Source organism: Panthera onca, chromosome X (assembly GCF_046562875.1).
Source record: "Panthera onca isolate mPanOnc1 chromosome X, mPanOnc1 haplotype 2, whole genome shotgun sequence".
Lineage (NCBI taxonomy): Eukaryota > Metazoa > Chordata > Mammalia > Carnivora > Felidae > Panthera > Panthera onca.
In genome coordinates this window covers 31,932,196-31,951,742 of record NC_138357.1, presented here as the reverse complement: position 1 = coordinate 31,951,742, position 19,547 = coordinate 31,932,196, and the positions used below count along the sequence as shown (strand labels likewise).

Sequence of the window (19,547 nt, the reverse complement as noted above, 5' to 3'; positions counted from 1 at the left end):
GTCACCCAGGCGCCCCCCAAACCATTTAAAAAAAAAACACATTGCTTCAAGTTTAGGGTAGAGAGGAAGTAGAATTGGCTAGAACACTCGTATTTGTGGTCAGGAGGCCAGTACCATTATGGCCGCACCACTGCCCTTTCTTTGTCTTTTGCCTCACAATGTTTAAGTCACAGGGACGTTTCTGGAGGCTAATGACAAATCGTGACCCTTATTTTTCTAATCATTTGCTGCCAGTACTGCTCATTTCATTAAGCACTCACTCAAACTATGCCAGACAGTGCCCACGGTGGCACGAAGCCAGCGTCCAGGGGTTCCAGTTCCAAGTGGAGACTTCTTAAAAGGCAGATGACATAATCACTTTGGAAATGTTATTATAAACTTATTGTATAATGTTTATAGCAAATGTCAACAAGTGCATGTGTGTGGTGATGGGGGGGGGTCTTAGGTTAGAGAGTGGCTGTCCTATTTGCAGGGGGATTTAGAAAAAACGGTAACATCTCTCAGTTCTACCAGCTTCGATAGTTCACAAAGTGTTTTCCTAAACATTATGTCATTCAATAACACAAGGACTTATTCTGAACCTTGAGCGCAAGACTTAGTATTGCAAGATTCTGTGCAGGCAGGCCTGCCTTCTGGAAGCCTCCTTTGTCTCTTCTCTCCCAGAGGGCGACCCCTTCTTTGTGTCCCACAGCTCCTTGCTTTTGCCTTTACAATAGCCCCCCCCACACACACACCGGTTACAGCTCTTTGTTGGCAGGGCCTGCTTTTAATTAGTGGCTACCACAGGGCCTGAAAGGCCAGTAATTATTTATGGAACTCGAGGGTCACAAATCTAAGAGTAAGGCCTTTGTTTCAGATACGTTAAAACATCCCCATGCCTTTTGGGTAGGGTCTAGACTAGGTGTGTTATCAGCATTGTTATTGCTATGTATTTCTTGCAACAGATCTCAGGTGCATACATTGGCTTAATTCAACATTGGCTTAATTCAACCAGAATATACACCTAGGTTAGTAGGTCTCATCATCCATCCAGATGCGACCCTTTTGGAGGGGAGTGGTGAGAGAACAATGCCCCTCCCCAAAGATGACCATGCCCCAGTCCCAGACAACTGTGACTATGTAACCTTATAAGGCAAAAGTGACTTTGCAGATGTGATTAAATAAAGGATTTTCAGACGGGGAGATTTATCAGGGATGATCTGGTACGTCCAATCTAATCACAAGGGTTTTTATAAATGAAAAAACGAGGCAGGAGGGTCAGAATCAGAGGAGAGGAGACAAGGAAAGCAGTGGCCTGAGTGGTGCAGCAACAAACCAAGGAAACTGGGAAGTCTCTAGAAGCTAAAAACAGAATCTCTCAGGGTGCCTGGGTGGCTCAGTCGTGATCTCTCCATTTGTGCGTTCGAGCCCGCATCCAGCTCTGTGCTGACAGCTCAGAGCCTGGAGCCTGCATCGGATTCTGTGTCTCCCTCTCTCTCTGCCCTTCCCCCCCTCGGTTCTGTCGGGGTCTCTCTCTCAAAACTAAATAAACATTAAAAAAATTTTTTTTAAACCGGAATCTCTCTCGGAACCCCCAGAAGGAACACAGCTCTGCTCACGCCTTGAGTTTGGCCCAGTGAGACTTCTGACTTCCAGAACGCTAATAAAACTGTGCTAAGTCACTGAATTTATGGTAATGTGTTACAGCAGCAATAGGAAAGTAACAAGGGTTCCCATTTTCCTCCATCCCCAGCCTCATTGACCTTCACGGTCACCCACTTTCTGTATTCAGTGTGTGTCCTTCGGCCTAAACCGGTAAAAAAGAATTATGTAGAAAGGTGCATGTGCGCTTTTAAAATGCAAGAACTGTACATAGTATGGCACTGTCCTTCACATGAAAACTTTTGCTCTCCCCCAACCCCGACGCCACATTATGTGTTACCAGCTTCCCGATACACCTTTCGGCCTATTCACCAAGCACGCCCCTGCGAAGTCCCCGCTGTGCACTTGGAGCCCAGCCCACCGTGGGAGGTGGGGTTGGGATTACTAAACCTGGAGTCAGAGTTTAGGAAACTAGGGCTCAGAGGCCGACGATTAGCAGCCGCGCCTCCCGACTCCCGGGCCGAGGCTGCTTCCCGTAGGTGGCCCTCGTCCCGGCCCCGCCACGACCCAGGCCCCGCAGGTCCGCACGGAGCGGCGACGCCGGCCGGGGCTGCCTCCCGCGCGCGGAGGGGGGGAGGGCGGGACCGGCGGGCGCCCGGGCCGGGCCGCGACGCGGTCGAGGAAGTTCAGCGCGGCCCGAGCCGAGCCGGGGCTCCGGGAGGGGGGGGACGCGGGGCGGCGGCGGGGCCAGGTGCGGCGCGAGGCGCGGGAGGCGCGGGAGGCGCGGGAGGCGGTTGGGGGGGGGGGGGGGGGGCCGGCGCCCCGCCCCCTCCGCCCGCGCCCGCGGCTCGCGGCTCGCGGCTCGGGTTACCTGCGGCGGGTGGGCGGGGCGGCCTTTCCGGTCTGCGCCGGCCCCCAGCCTCCAGGGCGGCGGAGCCGGGAAGTGGGAGAGGGAGCGAAGGAGGCGGAGACTGCTCGAGCCCGCAGCCCGGCCGGGCTCCGAGGAGAGGGGCTGCATGGAGCGGCCGGCGCGGCTCTGCGGGCTGTGGGCGCTGCTGCTCTGCGCCGGCGGCGGCGGCGGCGGCGGGGGCGCCGCGCCCACCGGTGAGTGCGGCCGCGGGCCCGGGGCGGCGGCCGAGGGGGCGGCTGGGGTCGCGGCGGACAGGGGTCGAGGGCTGCGGCGAGGGAGGGCGCCGGGGGGTTGGGGGGGGGGCGGTCCTCACGACGCCCGGCGACCGCAGCCTCCGGCGCCCGGTTTGAGGTTGGGGACCCGGGAGCGACGGGGCGTTCCCGGGTCGCAGGCGGTGGCGGCAGCGGCGGCGGCGGGGCAGGACGACGACTCGCCGCCGTACTTCCCTCGCGCCGTCGGGAAGAGCCCGGCGCCCGGGCGCCGGACGGAAACATGCCCGCGGCGTCGGAGGGCGGCGGGTCAGGACCCGCGAGGTCGTCCGGGAGGGGATGAGGGGCCAGGAAGCCGCGCGGACGGCGACCGAGGCCGGGGCGAGCCGGGGTCGCGCCGGGGCTCCTTGTGAGTGAGGCGGTGGGAGTTGAAGGGAACTCCTGGAGACCCCGGTCCTCGTAGAAGAAAGACGCGAGGGCCCCCGCCTCCCCGGCGTTCAAGAAATCCGTTGGGAAACCGGGAGCAGCATCCGGGTGGATGCCTTTTTGTTTTCTTTACTAACCTTTACGTTTGGAAACGATTGTCGGCTTACAGACGAGTTGCAGAGATACTACAGAGGGGTCGCATGTAGCCCTCACCCCGTGTGGCAACTTTTCGTTAATCGGCCCGGCGGAGTTACACTGTGAAAAGCTGGGGGCTGATGACTTTTTCACGGACAGCTCCTGGCTTGAGCGGCCTCCTGGGCGCGTTGGGTGACCACATCGGAGAGGTCTTATTACCATATTGACACAAACACCCACAATTTGCTGATTGCATTTCCATCAGTGTGTTGTGCTTTGAAACCCAAGTTGAAACGTTGATTAGGAAATCTTGATGCCCCTTATTGATTCAGTCAACAAAACGTATGCACTCAGCTCCGTGCCAGGGTTCTCGGGGCTGCGGATGCAGCGGTGAGTGAAATAGACGGAGCCAGCCCCTGCCCTGTACAGCTTCTAGGCTCTTGGCAGAGTCAGAGAGGAGGGAAAAGTAACATATCAGGTGTGTGGGACGGCGCTGAGTACAATGAAGAAAAACGAAGCGGAGAAGGGGTTTGCCATTATAAACAGGGTGAAGTGGGAAGGCCTTACTTGAAAAGGTGGCATTTAAAGCGGAGGCCGGAGGCAGGTTGGAAGTTTTCGGTTAATAATTATTCAAGCGTCTGCCTTGTTTAGCACTGGGCCGAGCTCTGGAGGTTAGCGGACAACCGTGGAGTGTAGTTCAGTTGGGAACATCGGATTCCCATATCCTGTGGGGAAATGAAATCCAGAGAAGGCAAGGGACTTATTTAGGGTCACCTGTCTCCTTAGTCTCCTGATGTTCATGGTCCTGCTCCAACACCCTGCCTCCTGCGGCCTCCCACACGCACCTGAAACAACAGCTGGCCTTCTAGGCAATACCGGCAACCCCCAACTTAATCAGTTTTGTCTCAGCAGTTCTTTGGTAACTTTGGTTACTTAGAATACAGAAACTTTTTTCCCATTAGAAATATTGATAAAATTGCGGGGCCTCTGGCTGGGCTCCATCAGTGGAGCATGTGACTCTTGATCTCAGGGTTGTGAGTTCAAGCCCCATGCTGGGTATAGAGATGACTTAAAAAAAAAAAAAAAGAAATATTGATAAAATTTCAATGAGATACGGTGAAGAAAAAAAGAAGGAGGGGACTTGAGTTTTAGTGGTCTGATATCTCCCAGCTGTGGGACTCTGGGTTCATCATTTCCCTTTTCTTGTGTGGCAGTTTTCTCATCTGTAAGTTCTTTTTTTTTTTTTTTTAAATGTTTATTTATTTTGAGAGAGAGACAGAGAGTGCGGGGGAGGAGTCGAGAGAGAGAGAGAGAGAGAGAGAGAGAATCCCAAACAGGCTCCGTGGCTGTTAACCCAGAGCTCGACACAGGGCTCAATCGCACGAACCATGAGATCGCAGCCTGGGCCAGTATCAAGAGTCAGACGCTCAGGGTGCCTGGGTGGCTCAGTCAGTTAAGCATCTGACTTCGGCTCAGGCCATGATCTCATGGTTCATGGGTTCGAGCCCCGTGTCGGGCTCTGTGCTGGCAGCTCAGAGCCTGGAGCCTGCATTGGATTCTGTGTCTCCCTCTCTCTCTGTCCCACCCCTGCTCACACTCTGTCTCTGTCTCTCTCAAGAGTAAATAAACATTAAAAAGCTTTTTTTTTTTAAAAGAGTTGGACGCTCAACCAACTGAGCCACCCAGGTGCCTCACCTGTAAGTTCTAAGGGCTCTTCCAGCTCTAATCTTCTGTGTTCATAAAATGATTAGGTTACAAGCTTAATTTAGTCTGCTTAGTCTGATAGTCCACATGCTGGCATGTCTTAATAACAACAACTAGCATTTATATAGTGCTTAATATTCTTTATGCCAGGCGGCGTTCTGAGTCTTCCATTTGTGTTGTTTCATTTAATCTTTACACAAAACCTATCCTATAGGTGTTGCCGTTAGTCCCATTTTGGATATAAGGTAGCTGGGCACAGTGAGGCTAAGAGTCTTGCTCCAAGTCTTGTGGGTGGTAGAGTGGAGCTAGGCGTCCAATCTGGGCAGCCTGACTCCAGAGGTCATGCCCTGACCCCTGTATTCAGTGCCTCCCTCTGTAGAAGGGAGGGGAGTCCTTGGCTGGGAGAGGAGCTGGCCACCTCCCAGAGTAGCAGGTAGGATTGATTGGGACCCATGAACAGATGGACAGGTCATTTGCTTTGAAGTGATTGATCGTATATTGGAGACTCGCTTTCTAATTGCCAGACCGTGTGGTCCAAATAATAAACACTGTAGGCGTTCAGAAGAGGGGAAGCTGTGAGGACTGGTAGTTGTGGGGAAGAGGTAAAACTTGAGCTAGACCTTCAGGATGGGTGGAATTTGAGTAGGTGGAGAAGTTCTTCCCAGTCAGGGCAGAACAGCCAGAGGAGAGACCCAGAAATGAGGGTGAGACGGTGCTCCCTTGTGGGCAGCAAGCAGCCCGGCTTGGCAGGAGGGTGTGTTGACAGAGTCAGTCCAGGCAGAAGAGTTTCATTTGCCCATGAGGGCCTGGAGTGGGGCACAGCGTGAGGGGAATGACACCAGAGGAGAAGCAAGCAGGGAGACTTGACCGGGTGACAGGACTCGCTGGAGTGTAAAGCTGGGCAGGACTCTAGGGTTGAAGTTGTCCACTAGAAAGATGTGTTGTGGGGGCGCCTGTGTGGTTCAGTCGGTTAAGCGTCTGACCCTTGATTTCGGCTCAGGTCATGATCTCACAGTTTGCAAGTTCGAGCCCCGTGTCGGGCTCTGTGCTGACAGCACGAAGCCTGCTCGGGATTTGCTCTCTCCTTCTCTCTGCTCCTCCCCTGCTCATGCGCTCTCTCTCTCTCTGTCTCTGTCTCTCGCTCTCAAAATAAGTAAGATTTAAACAAAAAGAAAGAAAGAAAGATGCGTGGTGAATGCCTCCTGTCCAGGGCCATGACTTACTGGTGTCAGCCTGTCTCGCAGGCCCAGAAGAGCACATTGGTATGATTGGGATGATTAAAAGAGATGTTGCAAGAGAAAATGGACAGACGTTGATGACTGAGTAGATGTAAGGGAAGGAGGCGGTGACTCATATATGACTGTTGTGATTTCCTTAACTTTTCCCGAAACATGCAGGCCTCTGCCATCTCCTGTGATTGAATAGGAGAGAGCAAAAACTATTATCTAAGCAACATGCCCTATTAGAGCATTGACCGTCTCAGTTTCTAAGTAGAATGGAATCTTGTGCGAGGTGACCGTACAGACTCTCTTGAGGGTTGAAGTTTAGTTGGGGGTAGCTACTTGAGTCCCTCCTTCCCATTCCCCTTTCTGAAGCCAGGGATCAACCTCTGAGGAACGGTTGGAATTAAGTGCCCGTTCTGTCTTACAGGCGGTGGGCACGTATCCCTTTCACAGACAGCCAAAGCAACTATTTTTTTTTTTTAAGTTTAATCATTTTTGAAAGAGAGAGACAGAGTGTGAGCAAGGGAGGGGCAGAGAGAGAGAGGGAGACACGGAATCTGAAGCAGGCTCCAGGCTCTGAGCTGTCAGCACAGAGCCTGACGCGGGGCTCCAACTCATGAACCACGAGATCATGACCTGAGCCGAAGTGAGATGCTTAACCGAGTGAGCCACCCAGGCGCCCCCCAAAGCAGCTATTTTATTTTATTTTATTTTATTTTATTTTATTTTAAAGAGAGAGAGAGAGAGAGCATGAGTGGGGGGAGAGGGCCACAGGGAAGGAGAATGAATCTTAAGCAGGCTCCACGCTCATTGCGGAGCCCGCGGGGCTCGATCCCACGACCCCCGGATCATGACCTGAGCTGAAATCAAGAGTCGGACACTTAACCAACTGAGCCACCCAGGCGCCCCCCAAAGCACCTGTTTAGAACTGTTTTGTTTCTTCAAAAAGAGAGCAAGTAGATTGCTGACGTTTATATAACACTTGCTCTGTGCCAGGCTCCGTTCTGAGCATTTTATCTGTATTAACTCATTTCATCCTCAAAATCGCCCTTTTGTGACAGGTCATTCTTGATCATCCTCATGCTATAGGTAAGAAACCTGGAGCACAGAGAGGGTAAGGAACTTGCCAGCCAGTCTGTAGCAGAGCTGGGATGGGAACTCAGGCAGTCTGGCTCCAGAGTCCATGCTCATAATCCTACGCTGTACTGAAATTATATCATGTCTTACATATGAGGAGCTATTAGAGATCTGTACGAGAAGTACAGTCACCAGTTATTTACGTACGTATCTCCGTGTGTTATACCTACATACACATGTATCCATGTATATTTAAATGTTTGGAGATTGTATTTTAAGTTTCAGGATGACAGAGGGAGTGTGTGTGTGTGTGTGTGTGTGTATTTTTAAAGTATAGGAAGTGGAAAAACCTCAAGAGAAATGGAAGGAACCATTAGGGAGAAAAAAAGGGATGGCAGATAGCCACAAGTAGCCTAAAATGCAAACCAATTAGAAGATTTGACTAAAGGACACTTAACAGATGGGGGGAAAAATAAACCCATCTGAGAGATTGGAAATAGTGCAGGCTATTGTTCTATTAAAATACCGAGGTTAAAAAACAGATTTTTTAAAAAAGTTTATTGATTTATTTTGAGAGAGACAGCACGAGTCGGGTAGAGGCAGAGAGAGAGGGAGACAGAGAATCCCCAGCAGGGTCCGTGCTGCCAGTGCAGAGCCCGATGCGGGGCTCGAACCCACGAAACCACAAGATCATGACCTGAGCCAAAACCAAGAGTCGGGCGCTTAACCAACTGAGCCACCCAGGCACCCCCGAAAATAGATTCTAAAAGGTCTTAAATTGCCTTGAAAATTGAGGTGTGATTTATTACATTACCATAAATAGGTAATATTTTTTTTATTACCGGGGCTTCAATGTTTGTGTGGGAGTAGGAAGGTAGGGCGTCAGGAAGTTTGCTGCCGGGTGTTTCTGGAAAGTGCGGAATACGGCAGATAAGCCTAGAGTAGATCGTAGTCTTCGGGAGGAACGGAGTTCTTATTAGAGGCTCTAGAGCTGACAAATGATTTGTCTTCACGGGTGCTGATGTGGCGTTAGAAAGGCCAAAATGAAACCGCCGTACACGCCGGTAGTTGCTTAGAATCCCGACGCCAGCACTGTTGCCTGAGCCGTCGATGCTTCCGGACGCTAGCTGGGTTTTAACTCAGTGCAGCGGGAATTTTCTGCCTCCGCTGGTCCTGCCGCGGGCTGCGCATCCCCACACTTGGGCCTTTTGGTCACCCTTGCGGGAAACACTGATGGTAGAAGAGTTGGGAGAGGGAATGAATATCCAGAGTCCAGAGCCTTTGGGGAAATGCCAGCTACGTAGTGCCTGTGGGGCTGATGTTTGGGGACCAAAGGAATCTTTTGTTCAGTTGAAGAGGAAGGTGATGGCATAAAGTATTTACGGATTATGTAAGAGGCCCAGTGCACTCCAGCGTGTTGGCATAGAGTATAAAATAGAGCTCTGCGGATGGGTAAATTAAAGACAACGGTATCCCGTAAGCAATCAATAAGGACTGAGTTTGCAACTTGGGGCAATTTGGGAGGATTCATTTCTTTATTTGTTTTATTATTTTTTAAAGGTTTATTTTATTTTGTGTGTGTGAGAGAGAGAACGCACGTGAGTGCAAGTGGGGAAGGGGCAGAGAGAGAGAGAGAGGGAGAGAGAGAATCCCACGCAGACTCTTCGCCACCAGTGCGGAGCGGAGCCCGATGCGGGGCTCGCGCCCACGAACCGGGAGATCATGACCTGAGCTGAAGCTAAGACGCTTAACTGACTGAGCCATCCACCCACCCCGGGATCGTTTTTTCTTTAATGAGTTTAATAAACTTTATTTTGGAACAATTTTCAATTTACAGAAAAGTGGCAAAGGTAGAAGAGAGGTTCTGTCATCCGGTTCCCGGGGGATGATTTTGGTAGTCCTGGTCTCAGAAGCTCTCGGCAAAGTTTGAAATGGTGTTTCCTTTGCCCCACTCTGTGTCTTTCCCCGTTTTTGGCAGAAGCTTTAAAACTCTTTTCCCTGGTGATAGAGCTGGGTCCAAAACGATAGAGTCACTAAGTATTTGGTGGAGGCAGTGGTGGGTTTTCTCCAAATGAAACACATTTTTAAGACACTGGTTCAGTTTCCCTCTCTTCTTCCCTCTTCAGATTAGTCAGAGCTACAGTCCCAGCTGTTTAGTGTCAGACCTCAGAGGAATGACAGGCACTGTTAAATCTTTCTCATTACTTCTTTGGAAAAGTTATAAAACACAGTTCCCGGGTCACGTTAGCAAGCACGATTAAAGACACGCTGCTGAGACCCACCCGTGGAGCTGCCGAGATTGACGTGTCTGCACCGAGTGAGCTGTAGATCCCGAGCAGAGGGAGCCCCGAATTCCTGCGGGAGGAAAACAGAAATTTCAGGCTGCACTCTTCCCCGTGTCCACACTAGAGCAAGTAGTTAAGAACGTGGCCCCAGAGCCACACTTCCTGGGTTGTATCCCAGCTCTGCCATTGACGAGCTAGGGGACGTGGGGCAAGTGACTCAGTGTCCTTGACCTCGGTCACTTCATCTTCAAGATGAGGCTCCTCGTCCCTGTCTCGTAAGGTGGTCGTGAGGATTCGGTGCATTAGTATGGGGAGAGGACTTAGAACGGTGCCTGGCTTGATACCCGGGAGCTGTTGTTCTCTCAGTCGTCCTATTCTTGGCCTCTAGGACTTGGAGGAATGGATCAAATGACCCACTAAAAACCCTGGCCAGTGCTGATAAATGTACTCCTTGTGCTTCATTTGAACAGAAACTCAGCCGCCTGTGACAAATTTGAGCGTTTCTGTTGAAAACCTCTGCACGGTCATCTGGACATGGGACCCTCCTGAGGGAACCAGCCCGAATTGCACCTTACGGTATTTTAGTCATTTTGACAACAAACAGGATAAGGTAAGTTTTCTGGAAGGTATTGCATTGATGAGGCAAAGTGAACACTTTGAACCGGAGCCAAGAATAAACTGAATTCTAACCTCACTTCGAAGTGGGAATTTTGTCTTGGGTTGCGTCTAAATTTTACCTGGGAAAATGACTGTTGACAAAAATCGAGCGTTTGAACATTTGAAAATGTTGGCTCATTATTTGATAATGAAATGCAATGAGATACTCTGTTAGGAAATACTAGGTATCTTTATCTACTGGGCTCTCAACAAATCATGGCGTTAGCATTTCTTCCTGTGTTCCTGCCTGCATGTATAGAACACTTCCAGTTTCTCAGGGAGTTTTCACATTTACCGTCTTGCTAATGACATGCACGCAGGTATGTAAGAACTATGTGACACAAAAGTAATCGGCCATATGGAAAGTGAAAAACTGAGACATCAGTGGCAGATAGGGTTGGCTAGGTTTCCCGATGCCTGAGGAAAAATGAGGGGAACTTTCAGCCTTTCCAGTCAGATGTAGTCAACTGATATAAGTGAATTTTTGTTAACAAGATTGGATAATTTTCAGATTCTTTACAGTAGTCTTGTCCAGTGGAGTTTTCTCTTGGGCCCTATCGTCTTGTAGCCCCTTCTAACTGACAGATTCTTCAAAGCATCAGATCAGCTGTTCAAAACTATTTTGTATCTTTATACCTTCTTTCAGTTGAGGGGAGAGGTCAGGGGTGGTTGGGGTTGAATTTGTCAGGGACTATGAGAAGGCTGAATGGGAGAAGTTGTTACTAGGGACAGTGCTTTGGATCAGCGAACCGTGGAATCATCATGTTCATGCAGCCTGGCAGCAGGGGGAGTCAGGAGAACTAGGCTCTAGTTGGTGGCCACTCAGCGATCCCTGTGGCCTGGGGTAAGTTCTTGAACCTCTCTGAGCCTTAGTTTCCTGCTGTGTAAAAGTGTGGCTCTACTCTCTTCTCTGGCTTTCTGGGACACGGAAAATCATGTATGTGAAAGCTTAATAAAGCAAGGATGAAACAGGCTCTTCCTCTTGAGGGAAACTTACTAATCTGCCTTTCTTCCCCCTTTTCTGCTGGGGTGTTAATTACGGGTTAGGTGTCCATTGATAGAGAATTGAGGCTACTCAGGGTATTTGCTTTTTTTTTTTTTTTTTTTTTTTTAGAGAGAGAGGAAAGTATTTAAGCAGGCTCCATGCCTAGCGTGGAGCCTGATGTGGGGCTCCACCTCAAGACCGTGAGATCGTGACCCTGAGATCATGACCGGAGCCGAAATCCAGAATCGGATGCTTAACCGACTGAGCCACCCAGGCACCCCAGAAATATTTGCATTTTAAGAGGTCCTCTGGGTGGCTCAGTCGGATGAACGTCCCACTCTTGATTTCAGCTCAGGTCATGTTCCCAGGGTCATGGGCTCGAGCCCCAGGACGGACTCCATGCTGAGCACGGAGCCTGACTGGGATTCTCTCCGTCTGTCCCTCTGTCCCTCTCCCCCACTTACACACACACTCTAACATTAAAAAAAAAAGAGGTCCTCTAGACCCGAATAGACATTTTTTCCAAAGAAGACATCCAGATGGCCAACAGACACATGAAAAGATGCTCAACATCACTCATCGTCAGGGAATGCAAATCAAAACCACAATTAGATCTATTGCTTCATACTTGTCAGGATGGCTAGTATCAAAAGGACAAGAAATATCTGGGTGCCTGGCTGGCTCAGTCAGTAGAGCATGCGACTCTTGATCTCAGGGTTCTAAGTTTGAGCCCCACATTGGGTGTAGCGATTACTTAAAGACAAAATCTTAAAAAAAAAAAAAAAAAAAAAAAAAAAAAAAGGACCAGAAATATCAAGTGTTGGTGACCATGTGGAGAGAAGGGAACCCTCCTGCACTGTTGGTGGGACTGTAAGTTCTGGAAAACAATATGGAGGTTCCTCAAGAAATTAAAAAGAGAACTGCCCTATGGTCCAGCAGTTCCACTTCTGGGTATTCATCTGAAGAAAATGGAGACACTAATTCAAAAAGATACATGCACCCCCTACTTTTTTTTTTTTTTTAACGTTTATTTATTTTTGAGACAGAGAGAGACAGAGCATGAACAGGGGAGGAGCAGAGAGAGAGGGAGACACAGAATCCGAAACAGGCTCCAGGCTCCGAGCTGTCAGCCCAGAGCCCGACGCGGGGCTCGAACTCACGGACCGTGAGATCGTGACCTGAGCCGAAGTCGGACGATTCACCGACTGAGCCACCCAGGCGCCCCGGTGCACCCCTACGTTTATTGCAGCATTACTCACAATGGTCACGGTAGGGAAGATGAAGTGATGAAGAAGATGTGGTATATTTATACAGCATCATGTGACTCGGCCATAAAACAGAAAGAAATGTTGCCATCCGTGACAACGCCGATGGGCCAAAGACAAATACCCTGTGATTCCACTCACGTGGACTCGAAAAAAAACAAACGAACACACAAAACAAGACAGAAACCGATTCACGGGCACAGAGGACAAGCTGATGGTTGCAGGGGACGAATGGGCAAAGTAGGTGTAGGGGATTAAGCCGTACAAGCTTTCAGTTATAAAATAAATAAGCCATGACAGCAAAGACCACGGCGTCGGGAAGACAGCCAACAATATTCCAAGAAGTTTGTGCGGTGACAGATGGTGACCAGACCTACCGTCAGGGGGACCGCTGAGTAAGGGACATAAACGTCGCATCCCTGTTTTGCGCACCTGAAACTAGTACGTCAACTATACTTCAATGAAAAAAGAGAAAGAAAAAAAAAAAGCAAGCCGACAAAAAGGAGATGCCCTCAATGCAGAAGTTGAGCTCAGGAGTTGAGTTCCCCTTCCGCTCTGTCGGCTTCCTCTTGTTCCTAAGGAGGGGCCATCAGGCATTTGGATTCTTAGGGGCAACTCTCAGTACTTCAGCCCCTGCGAAATCACAGAAGAGACCTTATTTAAGGGCTTCGCCTAAGTGTCGCGTTGAAAACGAGGAGAGGTCACCTTTTCTTCTAACAGGTCCACGTTCGTTAGCCAGCCAAGCACGCTCGAGGGTCGGTCGGGTAGACACGGTGGTATCGTAGCCTGGAAATGGGGCCGACTCCACAGGAGAGATACAGAAACTGACACTTGCAAGCGACCGTAGGAGGCAGTGGAATCAGAGAGGATTGGGTTTGACGGTGTGTCTCTTCCCCTGTCAAGGCGTGTGACCCTGGGCAGGTCACTTAACCTCTCCGAGCCTTCATTTCCTTGTTTGTAAAATGCCGGGGTGGGACGCACCCGATGTCAGCGGCGCGTGCGTTAGAGGAGAGGATGTTCGCAATGCACCGGGCCCCGAGCTCATGTTCCATAATCGTCCCTTTTTCCTCTTCTTTTTCTTGTTACGTCGAATCACATGAAATTGTTGCTTTTATAGGTCATATGGTTCAACCTAACATCACCCTCCATTTTGCCCCTGGGGAGACCAGATGGAAACCATGAAGAGTGACCTCTGCCTGAGGCCTGCTCATTTATATTCCAGCCCCCTGACCTCTGACCGTTGGTGCTGTCAGTGCCACAGTTGTGAGAAACACGGATTATCTCTTCTAATCAATGATGGGAGATTTCCCATGTGACCTTTTGAAGTTTTTCGGTCCTGAGGCTGAGAACGAATGGCAGGAGTGGTTTCCCTTTCCCCTTCCCATCCTTTGGACAAAGCATTAAGATCCTCAGATTGTCTGGTATACGCTTTGAAGCAGATCGCAGTAGTGGCTTTAGGATAGTTTGTACATGTTAGGGGGGCTTGTGAGACCGTCTAGAGGTCTTACGTTGCTAAATGAGATAAACCCTTGAGGTCACTTTCAGTCTTCAGATTGGAGGGCCATGAACACAAGAGACAGGGATTCATACACGATTTTTTTTTTTTTTAAATACAAGATTAGTTTTAAGTGGCTGCCCTCCACCATTGTTGTAGCAATATCTCCTAGTTTCCCAGTCTGGTGAGTCGAAGAAGGATCTGGCATCAGGTTTTGTTTTTGTTTTTTTGGCTGGTTGTTGTTAAAAGAACGTTGATTTATGTGCTTTGGCATCAGATTAGGTATCTTTCATCACCAAGAGATAGGCAAGTCTCACTAGGTGAATAAATTAAAGAGCTGTTGTGCCATCCAGGCATCCAGAGAGGCAAAAGCCGAGGCCGGCGCGCTTTTCCTACTGAGAAAGGAATCTGGAATTGGGAAAGGTGTGATCCGGCCAAATGAACGTTGGTCCTGAGGGGGAGGGATCACTTCAGGACTCTGGCCTTGGATTTTGATACATTTTCAAAGGAGCCCAGATTCCCTGAGGGGTGGAGCCTCGTGTCATACAGCAGCTACCCGTGGAATGAGTCACTGCAGCTGGCCGAAAGTCACGTGGGAGCCATCGCACGTACCTCATCAAGATCTGCTGGAAGGGGTTTAGTTCCTTGTCTGATAAAGGTGTGCTGGACTTGGCGGTCGTTGACAGTTGGGATTTCTACTTCTTTCGTGCCAATTGCATATTAACTTACCTCGAGCTACATGGGACTGGTGCTTGGTGAGACTGGGAGGTGGGTGACATTTGCATCCCCGGGCCTTCGCGCCTCCCTGCCCACGGTCCCGGGGCCGGTCTCCGCTTTCACGGGCCGAGAGCCCTCACCTCCTCGGCACGCAGTCCACTCTCGAGGGCCGATTCCTTCCTTTGCCGTGAGAGCTCTCTCGGGGGAAAAAAAAAAAAAATTCCAGAAAGCTTTGTGCTGGCATAACCGGCGTGTTCCATCCCTGTAGGCAGCACCGCCACAGAAAGCCAAATGGTGAGTCGGTTTCTTGTGAAGGATCAGAAATGAGTTGTGAAAATGTATTTGGCTAAGAGCGGCTGGAGGTCCCACTGCAGAAAGGCAGAGCTTTGCCGGTGGCCCAGAAATAGTGTCCGTGGAGCTAGATCCCCCCCCCCCCCCCCCCGAACCTTCTGCTGGCCAGGTGTGTTCTGCTCACACACCTTTCTTTTTCTTTGTTTCCTCAGGGCTGACCAGGTAAGTCCCTTTTCAGGGTGCTGTTGTGCCTGGGCCTAAAGCCCTTCAGTCTCTGATGTGATGTTTTTCCTGTCTTTGCTGTGATTCATTAATTGTTGATTTACCAGCTCCCTCTCAGAGGGCGCCCTTAACGTCTTGCTTTCGGGGGCATCTCACAGTTGTCCTTACACTCAGCTGGCAGCCGGCCTCTGAAATGGCAGAGCAGCTCTTTAGGATGGCAGACAGAGGCAGCCGTGACAAGGTTTTCACTTCAGGGCCGGCAGCACGTTTATGAAAGGAAGTGCTATCTCCAACTTGAGTCAGAAACTATTGCAAAACAGGAAGCTCCTTGGAGCCCTGATTAAAAGCAGCTTCAGAATTATTCCAACTCTGTCAGTTTGGGAAATGTTAATTTCCTAAAGAGCCCTCTAATCTCCTCATTCTAAATCCTAACCACCAGACTTGTGATTTATATCTGTATGCTGTCAGGAACGGTCATCTACTCTTCAGAATGAGGGTGTGGTTCTCTGAACAACCCTTGACATTTCTGTGCGGGTGTGAGGTAGTCACAATGGTCAGACATGGGGCACCGGGGTGGCTCAGTCGGTTAAACGTCCGACTTCGGCTCAGGTCATGATCTCGCGGTCTGTGGGTTCGTGCTCCGTGTCTGGCTCTGTGCTGACCGCTCGGAGCCTGGAGCCTGTTTCGGATTCTGTGTCTCCCTCTCTCTCTGCCCCTCCCCCGCTCACGCTCTGTCTCTGTCTCTGCCTCTCTCTCAAAAATAAATAAGATTTTTTAAAAATGGCCAAACAGTGCAGGAAGATGTTTAATGAAAAATCTCTCTGTGGTCCCCAGGCCCTCCTTTACTTCCTGCCCTCAGAGGTGACCAGGGTCACTGGATTCTTAAAGCAGTTTTTCACCTTGATCTTGATCATGATACTGCATCTGGTTAGGAATGGAATATTGATCATCTTATTGTGTTTCCTTTAAAGTTGCTTTTAGACAGTTGATGTGTTAGCCTAGTAGGTTTATAGGTAAATGTCATAATGTTTGTACATTTAAAATGTAGGAAATTGTCTTTTATCTGTACTGGGGTTTCTCAGCCGTGGCACTGCTGAGATTTGGTGCGGGATAATTCTTGGTCGTAAGGGGAGGGAAGGCTGTCCTGTGCCTTGTACCATGTTGAGCAGCATCCTTGGCCGCTGCCTACTAGACGCCAGTGGCAGCCCCCTCCTACGTTCCGGTGACCAAAAATATCTTAGACTTTATCAAAAGTCCTCGGCGGGGGGGGGCGGGGGAAGCAAAATCACCCCAGGTTGAAAGTCACTGTTTTATGCCATCCGATAACTTTCCATTTTTTTTTACACATTTGAACATGCCAATGTTTTATTAGCTGAGTGTATTTCTGTGTATTTGCTACAGTAACGCCTTTTTAAAACTTCCTAACCTTAGAAAATTGCTCCTGAAACCCATCGTTCAAAAGAAGTGCCCCTGAACGAGAGGATTTGTCTGCAAGTGGGATCCCAGTGTAGCACCAATGAAAGTGACAATCCTAGCATTTTGGTGGAAAAATGCACCCCGCCCCCTGAAGGTAACAGCTGAAAGCACTGTTTGGTGGTATTTAGAGCATCAATCCGGATTATCCATATGCCCATGTTCGGTGTTCATTAATTCATTCAATTTTCAGATACTTGCTGAGTCTGATAAGCTCCAGGCATTGTGCTAGGTGCTGACAACACAATGATAAATATGAGAATGTCCCTGCTTTTGAAGTGCTCACAACTTGAGTAAATGCCTGGTAGTTACACAGCACTTAATAATTCGGAATACGGGTGTGTCTGGGTGGCTCAGTCAGTTGAGCGTCTGGCTTCGGCTCAGGCCACAATCTCATGGTTCGTGAGTTCGAGCCCTGCATTGGGCTCGTTGCTGTCAGTGCAGAGCTCGCTTTGGATCCTCTGTCTCCCTCTCTCTCTGCCCCTCCCACCCCTCTCAAAAATAAGTAATTTGGAATGTGATATACACACATATACACCCCTCCCCTAAATTAAGCCTCATAAGCTTGTTGTGTTTTTTTTTTTTTTAATTTTTTTTTTTGGTAGGGAGAGCGAGCCTGCAAGTAGGCGAGGAACAGAGGGAGAGGGAGAGAGAGAATCTTAAGCAGGTTCCATGCCCAGCGTGGAGACTGAAGCGGGGCTCAGTCTCACAACCGTGAGATCATGACCTGGGCTGAAATCGAGTCAGATGCTTAACCGACTGCGTCACCCAGGAGCCCCAGCTTGTCTTGTGATGTGAGCAAGTTACCAGGACCCATTCCATGAGGAAGAGGGGAACTGAGTGAGTTGCCCTAGGTCTTTAGATTACAGGTCCAGTACCTTGAAAAAGCCAAAATACTGTCTTCCTCTTTAGAAAGATTAGCTTGATAAACGGGACGTATTTGGGGAAAGGTGTTAGAAAAGGAAAAGGGGCCCGCGGGCCCTGCTCCAGTTCAAGACCAGCCCTGGGCACAGCTGTCACGTAGTCAGGTCGGTCATTGGCCCCCAGTTCCCTTCCCGCCCATCACCCAGATTCTTCTGGCTCTTGGCTCGCACGGAGGGAGGGGTGTATACTGATTAAGAGCAGGGCTGCCAGAGAGCAGATGTCCAAGTTGAAGTCTCAGCTCTGCCAACCAGTAGCCGTGTGACCTTCGGCAGGTCACTTAGCCCCTCCCGCCTTCACTTTCCTCATCTGTAAAATGGGGATGATGACAGTACTTCCTGCCAGGACCGTTGAAAAGCTGATGTAAGTCACTCGAGGTGAGGTAGTTAGAGGAGGGCCTGGCAAGAGCAAATCCTGTGTACGTACTATCTGTTAATGTCACGTTGCCCCTTGTTTGGAGGGTTCCCTCTCCCACCACCGGACCTTAGCGCTATGTGGCCCGGTCTCCAGACCATCCTCTCTCCCTGCCTTGCACCTATCAAAAGTATATGAAGTCCTCTTTGTAAAAGGATAAAATTCAGTACTGCCATGAGGCTGGGAACATGGTTTAAAACGACTTAGCTCCCCTTTTCTCATTTCTTTGGGAGTTTAAGGAATAATCTGAAAAAGCCTACATCGTACTGTGCCAGTAAAACAGTTGACGACAGCTCAGTCCAGTACCCCTTCAAGAATCCCCAGGGATAGCAAGTTTGCATTTTAAACAGAGGCGTTTAACTTGGTGACATGATGCCTTAACTCCAAACGCTTTATAAAGGTCGAGATTTCAGATGATAAAGACGATAGGGCTCGTAAAGTCATAATCCACAGCCAACAACTACCAAGAGTGATGTTATGCTTAACTTTTCCCCAAGTTGCTTCAGGAGGAATGCTTGTTTAGTCTTTAAAACAAGATGTGTTAGTAGGGGTCAAAAGACAGGAAGGTGATGGTGACTCAGTAGACTTGTTTTCTTGAATGACAGGTAGGTATATATGGGTCGTTTGTATTTTCGCTTTCATTTAGGAATTCCGTAGTCACTTCCTACGATTGAAACACTATTTGACCTTTAGACTCTCTCTCCAGTTAGGGCTACAAAGTTAGGGTCCCGCAGGGAGGGTAAAGCTATTTCCTCGGTATCTGGAGGTGAGAGAGAGAGTTTTGAGCGAGTCAGATTTGGGTTTTCTCCATCCTGGGTGCCTTGTGGGTAAAATGGCATGAGAGATTAGGGATTGGCTTTCTGGGAAGACACTCTCACCGTCCCCCATGCCCCAGAGGGATTGGCAGGTTTGCCTGGCGGGGAAAGAAGGAGCCTAAACCCTTGGCTGGATATTGCAGGTGATCCTGAGTCTGCTGTGACTGAGCTCCAATGCGTTTGGCACAACCTGAGCTACATGAAGTGTACTTGGCTCCCTGGAAGGAACACAAGTCCCGACACCAACTATACTCTCTACTACTGGTGAGTGTGCACAGGAGACTTGCGGGGGAGGAATGGATCGCTTTTGTTTGGAGAGCACTGGGCTCTCACCTAATTAAAAACCGAAACCGAGGGGCCCCTGGGTGGCTCAGTCGGTCGAGCGTCCGACTCTTGATCTCGGCCCACGTCACGATCTCACGGTTCGTGAGTTCGAGCCCCACGTCGGGCTCTGTGCTGACAACATACAGTCTGCTTGGGATTCTCTCTCTCTCTCTCTCTCTCTCTCTCTCTCTGTATCCGTCTCTCTCTTTGCATCCCTCTCTTGCCCTTCCCCCATTTGTACTCTGTCTCACCCAAAATAAATACATAAACATTTAAAACAAACAAAAAACCAAAACTGAAAAAGAACAACCTGTTTTTTTGGCTTCATTTATCATTGTTTTTAATTGAGGTATAATTAAAATACAATGTTCTATTAGCTTCAGGTGTACAACACAGTGATTCAACAATCACATCTTTT

At 49.5% G+C, this 19,547-nt stretch overlaps 1 protein-coding gene across 3 annotated transcripts in view; it reads left to right on the top strand.

Annotated features, from left to right (window-relative positions):
* The first annotated feature begins 2,470 nt into the window (after positions 1-2,470).
* IL13RA1 (interleukin 13 receptor subunit alpha 1) overlaps positions 2,471-19,547 on the top strand; it is a 60,211-nt gene continuing 43,134 nt past the window's right edge. Inside the window, exons 1-4 of one of the 3 annotated variants that reach the window (XM_081793277.1) lie at positions 2,471-2,685; positions 10,021-10,160; positions 16,614-16,752; positions 18,949-19,069. In XM_081793277.1, the coding sequence (XP_081649403.1) occupies positions 2,598-2,685; positions 10,021-10,160; positions 16,614-16,752; positions 18,949-19,069 (488 nt within the window). In that variant the 5' untranslated portion in view covers positions 2,471-2,597. The remainder of the gene's footprint in view (positions 2,686-10,020; positions 10,161-16,613; positions 16,753-18,948; positions 19,070-19,547) is intronic. The other 2 variants (XM_081793276.1, XM_081793275.1) reach the window with 2 other exon arrangements.